At 39.4% G+C, this 20628-nt stretch overlaps 2 protein-coding genes and 1 pseudogene across 2 annotated transcripts; all 3 read left to right on the forward strand.

The window, feature by feature from the left end:
* The first annotated feature begins 1728 nt into the window (after nt 1-1728).
* LOC146500176 (olfactory receptor 51E1-like) lies at nt 1729-2907 on the forward strand. The gene has a single exon (XM_085134848.1). It carries the CDS (start codon nt 1909-1911, stop codon nt 2890-2892), a length of 984 nt encoding a protein of 327 aa, XP_084990974.1. The 5' UTR covers nt 1729-1908; the 3' UTR covers nt 2893-2907.
* Nucleotides 2908-5270: 2363 nt separating this feature from the next.
* On the forward strand, nt 5271-7646 carry LOC146500177 (olfactory receptor 6N2-like; annotated as a pseudogene).
* An 11075-nt stretch (nt 7647-18721) lies between these two features.
* LOC146500178 (olfactory receptor 52E4-like) lies at nt 18722-20217 on the forward strand. The gene has a single exon (XM_085136244.1). It carries the CDS (start codon nt 19066-19068, stop codon nt 19990-19992), a length of 927 nt encoding a protein of 308 aa, XP_084992370.1. The 5' UTR covers nt 18722-19065; the 3' UTR covers nt 19993-20217.
* Nucleotides 20218-20628: the final 411 nt, after the last annotated feature.

Raw genomic sequence — 20628 nt, forward strand, 5'->3', positions numbered from 1 at the left:
TGAGCCTATGCATGTTTTCATTGCAGCTTTGTTGCTCAACTCTGTTGTGTTCAGTACAAATATCTACCCCAAACTATTAATGGACTTTTTAACTGAGAGGCAGATTACAACTCATTTACTTTGTAGCTTTCAAGGAATTATTTATTACTATTTAAGTGGTTCAGAGTTCTTTCTCTTGGCATCCATGGCTTATGACAGGTATGTGTCCATATCTAAACCATTGCAATATAATACTATATTATTTAGTATTATAAAAGCAGCTGTCAAAATTTTATTGGTTTTAGCTTGGCTTCTGCCTGCTTGTCAGCTTGTGCCATCAGCTGTAATAAGCAACACTTCACAAATCTGCAGTTTCACTTTAAATTGAATTTTTTGTAATAATGCAATTTCCATACATACAATTAAATCCATAAAGTCACTACTCAAAAATGAAGGTGTAAAATACATTCCAGGGTCCTTCTATGGCAGAAGCAATTAAGCAAGATGGCTCATATGTATTTACATGTAAATGTGTTAGTGATGTCTGTTTAAACTTGTTCCTTTGATTATTTTCATGTTGGCTTGAAATAAAAAATCTCCCCCTGCTGTTACTGCAGCTTACTGCAACTTAATGCAACTTGTGTGTCCATGTCATGCTTTGGGGAGGCAACGCGTAAAAAATTGGAAGCCATGGGCAGTAGTTGGATTGAGTAGGTGGAAGTAAAGGGGAAGAATATGGAAAAGCAAGTTTTCACATTTCTCTGCAGAGAAACCGAGTAGACCATTATTGCTTTGATAGGAATTAGGAGGACAACTAGTATCAGTAAGTAGTATTTTTTTTTTATCCCAAGTGGGACTATAAAACTTCACATCCACCTTCCATCCTGTTACTCCTACCATCAGATTTTTAGCTGCATATGGAAACAATCTAAAAACAAAAGTAAATCAAAAACTGACTTTCATTTTCAGCTCTCAAAATCACTGACAAATGAAACTACTGGTAACAGCAGATCTTGTTCATCAAGTTTTCATTAAGCCACTAAATACCACTGTTATAGAGTGAAAGCTACAATTATCTAAATAAAAAAGAAATGAACCAGATTTGGAGCATTGGTAGACTAACAGAAAAACTGAGTACACTGAGTGTATCGACTACTTGGCTGATTGTTAACTTCAGCCTTTCCAGCAAAGCTGAGTTATGCACCCCCTTTTTTCAACTTATTAAATTACAGCTAGACACCAAGACTGCTGTCTGACACATCCTGCTGTCACAAAGGATCTCCATGAAGTCATTATGCAGAGTTTGTTGGTTGTGCAGCTGATGGTACTATTTCAGTCATAACCAAAATATTGATTTAAATGTAACATATATAGCAACATATCAAAAATTGAATTGGAGGAAGAAAAATTTCAAGACAACATTTGCACAAACATTAATAAGGCCTACAGGTCAGGGCCTCTAGGGCTTGGAGGAACTGGTCACATTGCAGTCACTCTCTTGATGTAATGAGATCCACAGAGAGAGAAAAAAAGGATTCATAAGGTCCTTCCACTAACTTCCACTAAATTTCACTGTCATGTTTTCACATGTCAAGATGACGGTGGATCATTTTGGCCTGGTGTCTTGTGTTTCTATGAAATTCTGATCTCATCTTGTTCTTTCTGCCTGTAATATGAAGCGCCTTGAGGCGACATTTGTTGTGATTTGGCGCTATATAAATAAAATTGAATTGAATTGAATTGAATATAGTCTGACTGATGTACTAATGTTAGACATTTGGTTTTATTAGTCAATGATAAACTGAATTTAACAAATACAACACTTGATGGTTATGCAAAAGGGTAAACAAGTGGTACAAATTTTCTCTCACTGTATTGTGTGTGTTGCTTACATTTAGATTTCAGTCTGCTTACAAACCATTTAACTTCATGGCAATTGATAATGAATTTAATATGACATATATAACTTTTGGTGGGCATATAGAATTGGAAAAATACAAATTTCTATATTTTGCTATCATGTTTACTGCTTATATTCTAATACTCTGCAGTAATTCAACCATAGTTTGCCTCATCTGGATTAAGAAAAGCCTCCATGAGCCTATGTATATTTTCATTGCAGCTTTGTTGTTCAACTCTGTTATGTTCAGTACAAATATCTACCCCAAACTTTTGATGGACTTTTTATCTGAGAAGCAGATTACAACTCATTCACAGTGCAGTTTTCAAGGATTTATTTATTACTCTTTAACTGGTTCAGAGTTCTTTCTCTTGGCATCCATGGCTTATGACAGGTATGTGTCCATATCTAAACCTTTGCAATATCATACTATTATGAGAAAAACAACAGTCACAGTTTTGCTGGTTTTAACTTGGCTTCTGCCTGCTTGTCAGCTTGTGCCATCAGTTGTAATTATAAACACTTCACAAATCTGCCGTTTTACTTTGAATGGAATTTTTTGTAACAATGCGATTTCCAAGCTTTACTGTGCAACCCCGAAAATATCATATTTAATATATGGTGTTTTTATACTACTTAACACTGTATTTCTTCCTTTGCTTTTCATACTTTTTACTTACACAAAAATATTTATAATATGCTATCGAAGCTGCAGAGAGGTCAGGAAAAAAGCTGCACAGACCTGTTTACCTCACCTGCTCGTTTTGATCAGCTTCTCATGTTTGTGTTCATATGATATAATTATAACTCGAGTGGAAATTAATTTATCCCAAACTGCACGTTTCATAATGACTTTACAAGTGGTTTTGTATCATCCTCTCTTTAATCCAATTGTATATGGACTGAAAATGAAAGAAATCTCTCAACACCTCAGAAGGTTGTTTTGTCAGAGCAAATTTAAATTATCTGTCAGAGCTGATGCTGGAAGTGTAATAATTTCCTTTGTAATCTAAGTTTAAAGATCTGACTTCTCTTCAGTGCAGTTTTTTGTTTTTACAGGTGATATACATTACACCTGTTGTTGTTTTTATTATTATCATTATTGTTTATATAAATATTATACTATTATACTGTAGAGTACTGATGTACCTTTATTAATTTGCATTGCATTTATATACGTCTGTATTATTTTATATACTTGTGTGTCTACTGTATACTGTACAAATAGAGGATGATAGTTAGTATACCAATAGTACATAATACTTAAACTGATTAACCTACTTATCCTGCTTGCTGAACATATGATATGCATTAAAATAATTCAATAGCTTTACCCTTTTCACAACAACAGCTATTCCCAGCAGCTGTGATCATATTTAGTTTCTGATTTTGTTCTTTTTCAGTAATTTCTAGATACACAGATGATATCTAAAATATGATATTATATATGATTATAATATACTATAAACAGACACTATCTCTGTTTAATGTCATGATTTTATAGGTTATTCACTTAAATTTTTTCTGCACCCTGTGTATTCCTTCGTGCCATCAAATCTTATTGGCACTGACCATTTTTAATGTCTGTCACCATCAGAGATGGGCAGTAACGCGTTACTGTAATCCGATTACTTTTTTCAAGTAACAAGTAGAGTAAGGGATTACTATTGCAAAAATGGTTTTAGTAACACTGCGTTACTGACATGACAGTGACGTAAGCAAGTGCGATGTTCGTGGCAACAGCTGTGTGCAGATCAACAATGGATAATATACGGAGTGCAGGAGAGAGTATGAGCGTGCAGCGTTTAAAGCGTGGAAGTACTGACCTTACTTTGAGTTTGATTCCATAAAAAGTGACAAAAACATAAGTGTCCGTTGTGCGTGGGAAGAAAACTTCTCTTTACAGCAAAAAAAACTCCTAAACTTCCAAGCAAGCACCAAGTGCACTACGACGTAATGGGAAATTCACAGTAATTCACTTGCGGATTCTTCAATCGGCACACCTGCACCAGGGCAAACCTCCGCCTACCCCACTCCTGCTTTACAGGTGAAAATAGAGAAACAGGACCACTAGTCTTTGATTTTATTTATTTTCTGCTGTGTTTTACTTGCATCTATTTGAAAGACTGAGCGTAAACACAAAAAATATTTTATTTTATGTGCTGGAATGTGCAGAAAATAGGTTTAAATGTTAAACAAATTTCTTCCAGTCAGAGAATGTTGCATATAATAAAATCTTTGCTTGATGCATAAAGTTAAAAGATTAAAACTAATAAAACAAAAACTTTTCCATTTGATTACATTTTGTATGATGGATTATGCAGAAAAAGTAGAATTGGGTAAATTACGATTGATAAATCGTGTTTTTATAAGGTAACTAAGTAACTAAGTAATTAATTATTTTTGAAAATAAGTAATCAGTAAAGTAACAGGATTATTTTTCGGGGGAAGTAATCAGTAATTAGTTACTGATTACTTTTTTCAAGTAACTTGACCAACACTGGTCACCATACAATATCATTAAAGACTGAAAGTGTCATAAAGTAATGTTGTTGCGAAATGAACATATCCATTTCCTACACTCAATAAATAATTAATAAACCTGTGACCTCAAAAAAAGTTCAGAGGTATTTGAGGTCACCTGATGAATAGAAAAGATTTCTTTCTTTGTGTTAAAGTTAAATCAATAAGCACGACATGCGTTGAGAGTTTTTAGAACTTTATATTTGCAGTATAATTATAATCTAAACTAACTGATATTTTTAGTATTCATATTTTCAATGTACACAGGAGTTGAAGTGAGCATGGGCAATCCAGATCAACATCCTGGTAACAGAATAAGCAATTACATCTGATTGGCAGGTTAATCCAAAATATTGTTGTGGCCCTGCCTTTAGCCTTAGCCTTGTCTGTTTTAGTCTTCTGTTGTTTCCAGCCAACAGTATGGAGTTTATTATTTGCTCAGTAATAAGAAAATTATAATATTGAACGAACTGCTTACACCTTCAACACATCCTTTGTTTCTTCTCATTTCTCTGATGTGTTCAGTGCTAAACACACAAATAGTTCTGCACATAATGCTTTTGATAACTAAATATAGATGCTTTATTTCCCATAGAAGAAAAAAGGGTAATTTTTTTGTAACATTACAAAAAATGAAAGAAAGCTGGGACAAGAGAGGAAGATGATAGATTATTGTCAAAGGAATCAGATATGTGATCTGTTGCTGAAGTTATGTTTTGTTCATATTGTTAAAGACCTGATAAATAGGTTAAATAATTAGTCCTACTAAAAGTTTGCATGAAAATACTAAGCAGTTTAGTTCAGTTTGGTGGAGACTAAAGTGGTTAGTTTGCAATATTATGGTAAAAATTTATAGTAATGCACTACGTTGGACTGATACAAACTAAAGACTAGAAACATGCAATACTTGGAACATGGCAACAAAGAGGTGACTAAATAGATGCTCTGACAAAGGACCAGGGTAAACGGAGACAATATATGGACTGAGGGGTGTTCAGGGAAGTGGAAATACATGTGAACACAACATAACACAGGCTAAATGAAACTAAAAAATGAAGACGTTTAATCAGTAGAGTGGATTAATTCAAAGTGCTAGACAAAGTGAATACTTTGTTACATACTGTAGTATATTGTGAATGTACAATTTTGCCAAGCAGCAGAGACCACACCCTTCAGCAAATTTATTTCTCTGAAACACTGTGAAAGTTATCTGACTCTTTTCTGTATACTACACTGTCCTTTTGGCTGCTTTTATAGATGCAAGCCTCATCAGTAAATGGAGTACACTCTACGCAGTTTCTATTTAGAAGCAGTAAATGTGATGTACTTTTGATGGGAAATTTTCTTAACACTTATGCCAGGGGTGTCCAACTGCAGGTTTTAGGTTTTATCACCCTGCGTGATACTTCAAGACATGTTGTGAAGGTAATTTAGCCATTTAAATCAGCTGTGATGGATCAAGGACGTATCTAAAACCTGCAGGACACCGGCCCTCGAGGCCTGGAGTTGGACACCCCTGACTTATGCCAGACTTGCCCAACTTACGTCTGCCGGAGGGCACTTAATTATTTACTTGGAAGGGGGATTGTGAATCAGGAAAAGGGCTGTTGGGAAGGAAACAAACTAAAAAAGATTAGAAGATTAGACCACCGGTCTCAGTATGTCTGCATGAGCAGTGGAAAGTTGCATTCATTAAGTACTTGTAAATCGCAGGCTGGACCCCACTATAAATAAAGCCAAGACATTGTAAACTTTAGTTTAGATTCTGAGACTCTGTGGTCACTAACCTCATCAGTATTTGCTAGGTTTCACCTATGCTATCGCCTGTGCTTATACAGCTTGTGCCATTTAAAACCTTTTGAATTTGTGATTAAATGTTATGTCTTGTGTACTATAAAGAACCCAATTAGTCCCAGTAATGCCTTCTTTTTGGTGAGTGATTTGTGTGTATGTGTGTTGCACTTACTGTGTATGGATACAGCATGATCAAATTCAGGCCTCAAGAGTTTTGTGATGGTGATGAAATGTTTGTTAAGATGCAAATAAGGTCCACGGAGGGTGACATAGTCTGATTTAAAGTGCTGCACAAACATTGGCATTTGGTTTATTTTCTGAATTCTGACAAAGACACCGGATAGGTGTCAGGTAATTTTAAATAACTATTGTATCTATTTTTGACTATTTCATGAATGCTGATTTCAATACGACATATGTAACACTTGGTGGGCATGTGGAAATTCACAGATACAAATATCTTTATTTTGTGATCATGCTTACAGCTTATATTCTGTTAATTTGCTTTAATGTTTCTATCATATGCCTTATTGTTATGCACAAAAACCTTCATGAGCCAATGTATATTTTTATTGCAGCTTTGTTATTGAACTCTCTTCTTTTCAGCACTAACATCTACCCAAAGCTCTTGATTGACTTCTTATCTGAGAAACAGATCATATCATACCAAGCTTGCCTTTTCCAGGCATTTATGTTCTATTTTTTAAGCTCTTCAGAGTTCTTACTATTGTCAGCTATGGCTTATGACAGATATGTGTCTATATGTAAACCCCTGCAATATCCAGCCATCATGACAACAACTACTGTCAGTTTACTGCTGTGTTTTGCATGGCTGGTACCTGCTTGTTATGTTGTAGTGCCAGTTGCACTAAATATTAATAGCAAACTGTGTAGCTTTACTTTGAAAGGAATTTTTTGTAATAATTCACTATACAAGCTTTTCTGTGTGACTTCAAACGAATTATCGATATACGGTGTAATTGTTCTGTTGAATCTCTGACTTTTCCCCATGCTTTTTATACTTTTCACATACACAAAGATAATCATAATTGCTTTTCAGAGTTGTGGAGATATCAGAAGAAAAGCTGTTCAGACCTGTTTACCTCATCTGCTAGTTTTGATTAACTATTCTGTTTTGATTACCTATGATGTTGTCATTGTTAAACTGGAATCTGATTTTCCCAAAACTGCACGTTTCGTAATGACACTCCAAATAATAACTTATAATCCTCTCTGCAATCCAATTATATATGGACTGAAAATGAAAGAAATTTCTAATCACCTTAAAAGGTTGCTTAGACACATGAAATAATGTAGTGTCATTATACATTGATTTACTAATTTATTAGTAATTTATTTATTGTGCCACACACTGGTAAAGGAAGCAGGTTTATGGTGCATTATAAGGCATAATGTTTTCTGCAGTCATTGATCAAGAGAGTAAAAAAGGCAACTGGAACATCCTATAAAATGAACCATCATAGTAAAAATAATCCAGTAATTTTGAATAAAGATTATAGTTCTGGCAGCCTTTGGCAGTTTCAGTGCAGTTTGTGACATAATGTTTTTATTTTTCATGGACATGAATTGTTGTGGTTACCGTGTGGAAATAGAATGAGAATGATTAAACCTCATGTTGTATTCCAGTCAAATTTGAATGATTTAAAAGTTTTCTCCTGAAAATGTTAGTGATCAGACTGACCTATGATTCCACTTTGTCCACAAAGAGGATTTCAACACACAAAATAAACTCTCTTAGTCTGCGTACAATTTTCGGTGGTTTTTTCAACATTTGCACACTCTTGGTTTTCCTGGCCTGAAATGGGCTTAAGCCCGGGTTGTTTTTTCAGAAGCCCGGGGTCTTTTGGGGTGTAATTTTTTCATAGTTAGATGCCTGGCTGACAACTTTATAAAAAGAAAAAATACACACAATATTAGAAGCACATAGTGCACACTGTGGGAATTTATGACTGTGCGTAAATCCCCCCTAATATCGATATGATCCGAGCTCAGGCACTAAGCGACTGAGCGAGGGACATGGTGAGGGAGAAGCTGCTGCCTGCGAGTTTGCTGTTTGCTGTTTGCAGCCAGGCAGACAGAGGAGAACTTGAGTTTGAACAGGTACCAAAGCAAATCATTCGTACTGTACAAATAATGTAAATATGACGGTGTATCACAAAAGATTGATATCAAACGGATCACTTGACCCATATTACGTTACTTGCTCTTCGAGTGAATCAACAAATGACGAAATGAAAAGCCGAACAACAACAATGCTGTTTTTTTTAGAGAGTCTTAGCTTACATGTGTGCTTATTTTGTATTTTCAGTTGTTACCCTCCACGGCTAAATAAATCGTTTTCAGTTATGTACTGATGAACACAATAATGGACATTAGAGGGTTATTTCAAAGAAAAAACTTGTTCAGTATATTTCTATGCAAAACAAGAGGAATTTCAATACACAGCAGTATATTCACAGTTATAACCAGATATTTACATACACTTTATGGAAAACACAAGAACTTTTTTTACTGTACAACATCAGTTTAGAGTAAACTTGTTTTGTTTTGGATAAATAAATATTGAAATATCTTTTGAATTAGTTAAATGTCAGAATAAAGAGAGAGAGAGCTGTCTCTTTTTATCACTTTCATCAAATTTAGGAGTACATATACACTAAGTTTATTGTTAATTAATAAGAACACTCCAGACGATTCCATTCTGAGCTGAAGAAGCTTCTGATTGGTTAGTAGAGTCCATGTGAGTAAATTGGTGGCACACCTGTGGATGCATATAAGGCAAAACACAGAGCCTGTTTCTTTGACATGGGGAAATCAAGAGATATCAACCAAAACACCAGGAAAAGAATTGTGGACCTCCATAAGTGTGGCTCAATTTTGAATACAATTTGGTGCCATTTGCAATTAAGAAATACAGACAATTTATCTCCATCCATCCATCTTCATCCGCTTTATCCGAGGCCGGGTCGCGGGGGTAGCAGCCTAAGCAGAGAGGCCCAGACATCCCTCTCCCCAGCCAATTCCTCCAGCTTATCTGGAGGAACACCAAGGCGTTCCCAGGCCAGCCGAGAGATATAATCTCTCCAGCATGTCCTGGGTCTGCCCCAGGGCCTCCTCCCAGTGGGACATGCCCGGAACACCTCACCTAGGAGGCGCCCAGGAGGCATCCTTGTCAGATGCCCGAACCACCTCAGCTGGCTCCTTTCAATGTGGAGCAGCAGCGGCTCTACTCTGAGCCCCTCCCGGATGGCCGAACTTCTCACCCTATCTCTAAGGGAGAGGCCAGCCACCCATCGGAGGAAGCTCATTTCTGCCGCTTGTATCTGCGATCTCGTTCTTTCGGTCATTACCCACAGCTCGTGGCCATAGGTGAGGGTAGGGACGTAGATCGACCGGTAAATTGAGAGCTTTGCTTTTACACTCAGCTCCCTCTTCACCACGACGGACCGGTGCAGTGTCCGCATTACTGCAGCTGCAGCCCCAATCCGTCTGTCGATCTCCGGCTCCCTTCTCCCATCGCTCGCGAACAAGACCCTGAGATACTTGAACTCCTCCACTTGGGGCAGGAACTCATCCCCGACCCGGAGTGGGCACTCCACCCTTTTCTGGCTGAGAACCATGGCCTCAGATTTGGAGGTGCTGATCCTCATTCCCGCTGCTTCACACTCGGCTGCGAACCGTTCCAGTGCGAGCTGGAGGCCCTCACCCGATGAAGCCAACAGAACCACATCATCCGCAAAAAGCAGAGATGAGATTCTGAGGCCACCAAAATGAAAGCCCTCCGCCACTTGGCTGCACCTAGAAATCCTGTCCATAAAAATTATGAACAGAACCGGTGACAAAGGGCAGCCCTGGCGGAGCCCATCACCCACCGGGAACGAGTCCGACTTATTGTCGGCAATGCGAACCAAGCTCTTGCAACGGTTGTATAGGGATCGAATGGCCCGTAGCAATGGGCCAGACACCCCATACTCCCACAACACCTCCCACAGGACACCCCGAGGGACACGGTCGAATGCCTTCTCCAAGTCCACAAAACACATGTAGACTGGTTGGGCAAACTCCCATGCACCCTCAAGTATCCTTGAGAGGATAAAGAGCTGGTCCAGTGTTCCGCGACCAAGACGAAAACCGCATTGTTCCTCCTGTATCCGAGGTTCGACTAGCGGACGAACTCTTCTTTCCAGCACCCTGGCATAGACTTTCCCAGGGAGGCTGAGGAGTGTGATCCCCCTGTAGTTGGAACACACCCTCCGGTCTCCCTTCTTAAAGATGGGGATCACCACCCCGGTCTGCCAGTCCACGGGTACTGCCCCTGATCTCCACGCAACATTGTAGAGGCGTGTCAACCAGGACAGCCCTACAACGTCCAGAGCCTTCAGGAACTCGGGGCGGACCTCATCAACACTAGGGGCTCTGCTACCAAGGAGTTGTTTAACTGCCTCAGTGACCTCGCCCCCGGTAATTGGCGGGTCATTCCCTTCATCCCCAGACTCTGCTTCCTCCTCGGAAGACGTGTCAGTGGGATTAAGGAGGTCCTCGAAGTATTCCTTCCACCGCCTGACAATTTTCTCAGTCGACGTCAGCAGCGCTCCGCCAGCACTATACACAGTGCAGGTAGAGCACCGCTTTCCCCTCCTGAGACGCCTGACGGTTTGCCAGAATCTCTTCGAGGCAGTCCAAAAGTCTTTTTCCATGGCCTCTCCGAACTCCTCCCACACCCGAGTTTTTGCTTCAGCCACTGCCCGAGCCGCATTCCGCTTGGCCTGTCGATACCTGTCGGCTGCCTCCGGAGTCCCACAGGCTAACCAAGCCCGATAGGACTCCTTCTTCAGCCTGGTGGCTCCCTTCTCCTCTGGTGTCCACCATTTGGTTTGGGGATTACCACCACGGCAGGCACCAACCACCTTGCGGCCGCAGCTCAATGCAGCAGCTTCGGCAATGGAGATGCTGAACATGGTCCATTCGGACTCAATGTCCCCAGTCTCCCTCGGAATGCTGTTGAAGCGCTGCCGGAGGTGTGCGTTGCAGATCTTGCGGACTGGGGCCTCTGCTAGACGTTCCCAGCACACCCTCACTACGCGTTTAGGTGCACCGGGTCTGTCCAGCGTCCTCCCCCGCCACCTGATCCAACTCACCATCAGGTGGTGATCAGTTGACAGCTCAGCCCCTCTCTTTACCCGAGTGTCCAGAACATATGGTCGCAGGTCTGGTGATACAATTACAAAATCGATCATCGACCTACGGCCTAGAGCGTCCTGGTGCCACGTGCACTTATGGACACTCTTATGTTCGAACAAGGTGTTCGTTATGGCCAAACTGTGATTTGCACAGAAGTCCAATAACAAAACACCGCTCGGGTTCAGATCAGGGAGGCCGTTCCTCCCAATCACGCCCCTCCAGGTCTCGCTGTCGTTACCCACGTGAGCATTGAAGTCTCCCAGCAGGACAACAGAGTCTCCAGGTGGAGCACCTTCCAGCATTTATCTCTTTACTCTTAAATTTAACAAATATGTTTTTTTATATTTATTAATCTAAAAAAAAATAAACATTTGGTCTGATTTGATGTTACAATTAAAGAAATTTATCTGTTTTTATCTGAAGAGTAGTTAAATATCTGGTTTCAACTGTATATTTGATGATGTTGGTGTTTGGCTTGATTGTCAGCACAAAAAGGGAGAGAGAGGAACAGAGAGGGAACAAGAGCCAGGGGAGACACACATGTTAGTCAAATGGCTGTTTACCAAAAGTATCACCGTATCATAGGTACTCATGTATCTCGTACCTAGTATTTCTTTTTAGGTTTGTTATTTTTCAAACTCTATATTTATTAAGTTATGCAGGCTTGTTTGCACAATGAGCCTAAATATTTATATAAACTTTTCTCAATCTAAATAGTGTACTTTGGTAGAATTAAAAAATAAGTGTAGTGCAGGTCTATGATGATTTTCAGTGCTACTATCATCTAGTTTTGATTCTGGTTCTGTATTGGTTAAGTCCTAAGTAGTCCTGATTTTGAACTGTTGTAGTCCTGTTTTAATTCCGAATCAGCTCTGGGTCTGGTTGAATTGGGGTTTAAACTAGTTTAAGGTGTCCTGCAAATATGATATATATTTTTCCCTATATGAAGTCATTCCCTTCTTGAACAAAACTCAAAACAGAGCCTATTAATCTTTCAGTCATTTCTAACCCCCCCCCCCCCAATCCCACATGCATACTACCCTTTAGGCCTAAGCCCCGGGTATATCAAATGTCTGCCTCTGCCTCTAATGAAATAGACGAGTTAGTATAAATAACTGAGTTCAGGTACAGGTACAAGGTACAGGTACAAGTTATGCCTGGAACATTTAGGACTATACTTGGAAACCTGCAGATGGTAAAGAACCAAACAAGGTTTTTGGTTCTGGAGATGAGGGGAGGTCTCATGGACATAAGATAGCATAAGATTTGTCAGAAGCTCAAAAATAAATCACCTCCCTGCCCAACACTCAGGGAGGGGCAGCCATCTGCTACAGCTGGTTAAGGGTGAGGAGAAAGAGAAAATAAAAAAATATGAGAGCAATGAAAGACATAAAAAACACACACACAAAGACAAATGTCAATTTGATGCAGTAGCGGTATATGACAACGCTGGGTATGAAAGAAGTGGAGAAGAGATGCTTGGTACATCATTCGAGGACATAACTATAGGATTAATCAGAAATTGACATAACAAAGAAAAGAAAAATAAATGCTTAATAGTAACAGTGATCATAAATCGTGAATGAGGTTTAATGGAATATATACCTGAACTAATCTGAAGACCAGAAGTTTGGAGATCTTTAGCCATTAACTCTGCAGAACGTTGGCAACCTCTGCACACTATGCACATCAGCATCCATTGACCCCACTCTGTGATTTTACGTTACCCAATACTTGTTGTAATACCACTTACAGTTGACAGTAAAATATTTAGTTGTGAGGAAATTTCACGATTGGACTTAAGCATAACAAAGCTGTCCATCACAGCCCATACTCTTTGTCACAACACTTTATATATGGTGGCCCAGAGAGGTCAAATGGACTACAACTTAAGAAAACACCCGCAAATAGAAAAAAAATTCTACAAAAAGCACACAACTGAAGTTGAATAAAATAAAGAAGTGGAAAAAAAACAATCCTCAAGACACAGCAGACTATTTTCTGGGGGTGCAATAATGTTTAAAAGGTTCTGTTTACCTGTACATTATATCCACAACATCTTTTGGTTTCAGAATCAGAATCTGAAATACTTTATTAATCCCTAAGGAAATTATGTGGGTTACAGTAACAGTAACAGACTAAACTATTTAAACAATACAATAAGTTACAGATTATACAAATTTAAGAAATAGCACTAATATAGAAATCATTCAATTATAAATATCAAGAATTAACAATAAATTAATAACTATAACATTGTTTACTGTTGCAGTGTTTACAGTGTATTAGATGGAGAAGTTGTACAGGGAGATGGCCATGAGCAGGAATGATTTTCTGTGTTATTCAGTGGTGCTTTTTGGTAATCTCAGTCTCTCACTGAACGTGCTCCTGTAAGTAGCCAGCACGTCCTGGAGTGGGTGGGAGATATTATCCAGCATTGTCTTTATCTTGGACAACATCCGCCTTTCAGACACCACCCTAAGGGAGTCCAGTTCCATCCCCACAACTTTACTGGCCTTGCGGATCAGTTTATTTAATCTGTTGCCATCTGCGACCCTCAACCTGCTGCCCCAGCATGCAACAGCATAGAGGATAGCACTGGCCACAACCAACTCGTAAAAATTTGTTGTCCGACAGATGTTAAAGGAGCCGCCTCAGAAAATAGAGACGACTCTGGCCTTTCCTTTAAAGTGGAGTGGTGTTTTTAACCCATCTAGTTTATTGTCTGTGTATACTCCAAGATATTTATAGTCCTCCACAATTCCCTTGGTTTAGCTTTGCTTCTGCTCACCGTGTTGTAGTAGCAGTTTATCTGTGTGCTACAAAAAGAAACAACTTTTTGACTTTCCTTTAAAAGGGAAATATTTATGTGCTGATGCAGTTTACAAACTTGCATTTCTGAGTGTGACATTCCTGACATCATTGTTTGTCATCAGTCACTGGTGGAATACTACTCTTTATGTATGATTTTTATGTTGTTTTATTCTGATATTGAAATTTTAGAGATTTTTTAAAGCTGTATAGACCTGTTTATCCCAGAGGTTTTGTTTAACTCATGCAATCTGGTAACAAATATTGATGGCTTTCTCCTTTCACTGTGATTAAAAATGTATGAAAGGGGGATATTTTACTAACGCTGTACAAAAATAAGTCTAAATTTAATATTAATTTCATATTAATGTTTCTCTTATAATGTTTTCTCTCCCCCTCACGCTCACACATGCACATCCACTGTTTCACATATATTATTGGTCTAAATGTTATATATTTCTAAAAATAAAAATAGGTTTTCACAGTAATGGTGTTTTAGATCATGAAACAATAAAACAAATAAATCAATCAATCATCATTTTGGGACATATGAAGCCAAAGGGTCCTTCAATTGGCACACTGGCTCAAACAATACAAAAAAAACCACAACACAAACTGTTACATATATTGATGCATGCTCAATCATCCAGGTAAGGAAATCCCAAAAAGTTTATTCTGTTCATCTGGACGTAGTGTTTTCAGTGGGACAAACATTTCATCCAAGAAGTCACTTGGATGAGTGACAAAATGTTGCTCCCACTGAGACATTATGTCCAGATGAACAGAGTCAATTTTTTGAGATAACTGTCACATACTTAAAAAAACAATATCCAAAGATATTGGACTATAGTTGCTCACAGGACAGAGACACCCAGAAGATTCAATGGATAGATCGCTTCATAGAGGAGCTACGAACCAATGACAAATGGGTGATCCCTGCCCTTAAGCAAATCAGAGAAATCTGTAGCATCTTTGGAGAAGCTCCTCAAAATCTGGATGTCAGTGGCAGTGTAAAGAAACACGTCAGCTCTAACTGAATATTTAATAAAATGAATGATACAGCAGATTTTGTATGCCTAGCACAATGCTATTAATTAATTGAACAGAGAGGATAGGGATTAATCAATTTCTGTATGACTATCATCATTCTTTAAATCTTTCACATCATTGTGGAGGAATTTTGGCTCACTGTTTTTAACAGTGTTGCTTCAGTTCATTGAAGTTTGCAGGCATTTGTTTGCCTCGTCCAGGAGCCAGTCCTGGGGAGGGAGGGTGCCCAAAGAAGGGGCATGGGCCCACCCTTCTGGAGGTCCTACACCCGCAGGAAGGGGTCCAATGTAGTGTCTGCTAGGCGGCAACCAATGGTGGAGACCCTGGCGGACTGATACCCAGCTACCAAGGCTGGAGACTAGGACATGAAATGTCACCTTGCTGGTGGGGAAGGACCCTGAGCTGGTGCATAAGGTTGATACAGTGGGGCAAAAAAGTATTTAGTCAGCCACCGATTGTGCAAGTTCCCCCACTTAAAATGATGACAGAGGTCAGTAATTTGCACCAGAGGTACACTTCAACTGTGAGAGACAGAATGTGAAAAAAAAATCCATGAATTCACATGGTAGGATTTGTAAAGAATTTATTCGTAAATCAGGGTGGAAAATAAGTATTTGGTCACCTCAAACAAGGAAAATCCCTGGCTCTCACAGACCTGTAACGTCTTCTGTAAGAAGCTTTTCTGTCCCCCACTCGTTACCTGTATGAATGGCACCTGTTTGACCTCATCATCTGTATAAAAGACACCTGTCCACAGCCTCAACCAGTCAGACTCCAAACTCCGCCATGGCCAAGACCAAAGAGCTTTCGAAGGACACCAGGAAAAGAATTGTAGACCTGCACCAGACTGGGAAGAGTGAATCTACAATAGGCAAGCAGCTTGGTGTGAAAAAATCAACTGTGGGAGCAATCATCAGAAAATGGAAGTCATACAAGACCACTGATAATCTCCCTCGATCTGGGGCTCCACGCAAGATCTCATCCCGTGGGGTCAAAATGATCATGAGAACGGTGAGCAAAGATCCCAGAACCACACGGGGGGACCTGGTGAATGACCTGCAGAGAGCTGGGACCAAAGTAACAAAGGTCACCATCAGTAATACACTACAACGGCAGGGAATCAAATCCCGCAGTGCCAGACGTGTTCCGCTGCTGAAGCCAGTGCATGTCCAGGCCCGTCTGAAGTTTGCCAGAGAGCACATGGATGATACAGCAGAGGATTGGGAGAATGTCATGTGGTCAGATGAAACCAAAGTAGAACTTTTTGGTATAAACTCAACTCGTCGTGTTTGGAGGAAGAAGAATACTGAGTTGCATCCCAAGAACACCATACCTACTGTGAAGCATGGGGGTGGAAACATCATGCTATGGGGCTGTTTTTCTGCCAAGGGGACAGGACGACTGATCCGTGTTAAGGACAGAATGAATGGGGCCAAGTATCGTGAGATTTTGAGCCAAAACCTCCTTCCATCAGTGAGAACTTTGAAGATGAAACGAGGCTGGGTCTTCCAACATGACAATGATCCAAAACACACCGCCCGGGCAACAAAGGAGTGGCTCCGTAAGAAGCATTTGAAAGTCCTGGAGTGGCCTAGCCAGTCTCCAGACCTCAACCCCATAGAAAATCTGTGGCGGGAGTTGAAAGTCCGTGTTGCTCGGCGACAGCCCCAAAACATCACTGCTCTTGAGAAGATCTGCATGGAGGAATGGGCCAAAATACCAGCTACTGTGTGTGCAAACCTGGTAAAGACCTATAGTAAACGTTTGACCTCTGTTATTGCCAACAAAGGTTATGTTACAAAGTATTGAGTTGTATTTTTGTTATTGACCAAATACTTATTTTCCACCCTGATTTACGAATAAATTCTTTACAAATCCTACCATGTGAATTCATGGATTTTTTTTTTCACATTCTGTCTCTCACAGTTGAAGTGTACCTCTGGTGCAAATTACTGACCTCTGTCATCATTTTAAGTGGGGGAACTTGCACAATCGGTGGCTGACTAAATACTTTTTTGCCCCACTGTAAGTAACATCTAGATATAGTCAGCCTCACCTCAACGTACTGCTTGGGATTCAGAACCAGTTTCCTGGAGAGGGGTTGGACTTTGTCAAAGTTGACGACTCATCTATCACTGGAGGTGAGGTCACTGAGGAAGTAAAACCACTCCTTAGTAGCAGAGCCCCTGGGGTGAATGAGGTCCACCCTGAGTTCCTGAAGGCTCTGGATGTTGGGGGACTGTCCTGGTTGGTACTCTTCTAAAGTGCTGCATGGAGATCTGGGGTGGTACGTCTGGAATGGCAGGCTGGGATAGCGGATCCCATCCAGATGGGACCAGAGGGTGTCCTCAAACTACAGGGGGATCACACTCCTCAGCCTCCCTGGAATGTCTATGCCAGGGTGCTGCACAGGAGAGTGTGTTAGTTGAACCTCGAATACAGGAGGAACAATATTGTTTTCATCATGGTTGTGGAACACTGGACCAGCTCTTTACCCTCTTGTGGATATTTGAGGATGTGTGGAAGTTTGCCCAACCAGTCTACATGAGTTTTGTGGACTTGAATGAGGCATTTGGCCATGTTCTTCAGAGTATTTTGTGGGAGGAACTTCGGGAGTATGGCCTGTCTGGCCTGTTGCTACGAGCCATTCAGTCTTGTTGCTGGTGGATGTTAGACTCCACCGGGGTTGTTTATTGTCACAATTCTGTTCATAATTTTTATGGACAGAATTTCTAACCAAGCGGCGGAAAGCTTCCGCTTGGGTGGTCTCAGAATCTTGTCTCTGCACTTTGCAGATGACGAGGTTCTGTGGGCTTCATCAGGTGGTGGCCTCCAGCTCACACTGGAGTACTTAGCAGCCAAGTGTGAAGCGTCAGGAAAGGGAATCAGCACCTCCAAGTTCAAGCCCATTGTCCACAGCTGAGAAAGGATGGAATCGCCACCCCAGATAAGTGGAAGAAAATGGATGGATAGATAGATGGTTTTTGTAACACTCTATATATTTTGGGTAAGCATCCCCCCTTTGGTCTCATCTGTACAAAGGACATTGTTTCAGAATTCTTGTGGTTTGTTTAGATGGAACCTCACAAACCTTTCTCCTGGGAGCTCTTCCAAATAAGCCATACCTGTTCAGTCTTTTTGTAATTGTACTGTCATTACATTCAGCAGGTTTTTGCTTATATTTGCTTGGGTATCTTTTTTCTAATAACCTTTTTCATATATATAATAATTTTTACATAGAACCTATATGTTCACACTTGCTCATGATCAATTAATGAGGTGCATTTAAATATTAGCACCTTGTTACTATACATACCCTCTTAATTCCTATAGAAGCAACCAGTGTGTACTTAGTTTTTCACACTACTTGCAGTCTTGTGATAAGATTTTTTTACAGTGAGGACATGTATGCATTTTTACTATATAATACTACAAAGGACAAAAAGTATTTTTTTAGATGAATCGAAATATTCTTACAAAATAAATACAATTTTACAAATAGTCACAATAAACTGGTTGTAATCAGGAAACAAGAAACAAGAAATTTCTTAAATGTTTTAATAGTCAAAAAACAGTGGGGGTAGTACTGAGAAAACAGTTCAACACAGGACTGTACTGGAGAGTTAGGGATGAAGTCCATAGAGGGTGAAGCAGGTTTATGAACAGAGTCCAAGTAGAAGTCAAAACATTCACTTTCTTAAGTCCACTCATATGCCGATCAGGATAAGGTAGGTGTTCACTTTCTGTTTTCTCTCACTTGCTGTCATATCTCTTTTTAGTTATTAAAATTTTGGTTCATCATTTTAATGGAGCTGGCATTAAATGTGTCATACATAACTCTTGATGGGTTTTTCCAAGTGAACAAATACAGATATCTTTATTTTATGATCATGTTTACTTTATACATTCTGATACTCTGCTGTAATTTCGCCATTGTATTCCTCATTGTGGTTGAGAAAAGTCTCCATGAGCCTATGTACATTTTTATTGCAGCTTTGCTATTGAACTCTGTTATGTTAAGCACTGTTATTTACCCAAAGCTTTTGACTGACTTTTTATCTAAAAGACAGATCATATCTTATTCCGTCTGTCTCTTTCAGTTTTTTATGTTTTACTCTTTAGGTGGTTCAGAATTTTTACTCTTGGTTGCCATGGCCTATGACAGATATGTGTCTATATGCAAACCTCTGCAATATCAAATGATCATGACAAAAAATACTATCAGCATTTTTTTAACCTTAGCTTGGATTGTGCCCTCTTCTCAGGTTGCAGTGGTAGCTGTATTAATGGCCAATAAAAAAATCTGTAACTTTACTTTCACTGGAATTTTTTGCAACAATACAATTTACAAGCTTCTATGTGTGCATTCAAAAGCACAAACTGTATATGATATGGTTGTACTAACTAATGTTGCAATTCTCCCTGCGGTTTTCATATTCTTCACTTACACCAGGATACTTGTGATATCCTATCAAAGCTGTAAAGAAGTCAGGAGAAAAGCTGCACAGACCTGTTTGCCCCACTTGATAGTTTTGATCAGCTATTTGTGTTTGTGTGCATTTGATGTCATTTTATCTGGTCTGGAGTCTAATTTTCCAAAGATTGTACATTCCATGTTGACTTTGCAAATCGTAATGTATCCTCCCCTTTTCAATCCAATTATATATGGACTAAAAATGAAGGAGATTTCTAAACACCTCAAAAGGTTGTTCTGCACTGTCAAAAAAAACTAATGTATCAATACTGTCAATACTCATTTTTTAACTTACAAACTGATACAGTTGAAATCAATTGTACTCATGATTATGACTAATTAGACAGTAACATCAGTATCAATTATGTATTTTTCTTTTCTCTCCTGCTCTCATGCATGCAAGTAGCAGCAGTGACTCTAAAGGCCTATTCCAGGTAAATATAGCCATTCATACTCGACTACTCAAGCACTCACAGACCATCCTAATCACAGCTAAAACTATCTTGTTATTGTTGTTGTTTGGGATTCAGTTGTTGCTGACGCTTATTTTATTTTTTCATTTTCTTAAGGAATACTGCCTATTCTTACAAGCCTAGTTTTACATCATTTCCTTAGGGTTATTAATGTATTCTGATTCTGATTAAACATAATGTGAACATAATGTTTGCCACCACAAGTTCTACTGCTGCAGCAGCTGGTGCAGGGCCGGAAGAGGAATTAAAAACATGATTAGAGACACATCTTTACTAAATAGTATCTGCTACAAATGCAATGTGCTAATGCTGAACATAGGAAATTATTACAAGACATATTTTATTCAGTCAGAAATCAAATATATATAACATTAGTCTATAGAGTTACGTGTCATTTGTGCACAAAACTGTGTGTATAAGAC

Source organism: Neolamprologus multifasciatus, chromosome 16 (assembly GCF_963576455.1).
Source record: "Neolamprologus multifasciatus chromosome 16, fNeoMul1.2, whole genome shotgun sequence".
NCBI lineage: Eukaryota > Metazoa > Chordata > Actinopteri > Cichliformes > Cichlidae > Neolamprologus > Neolamprologus multifasciatus.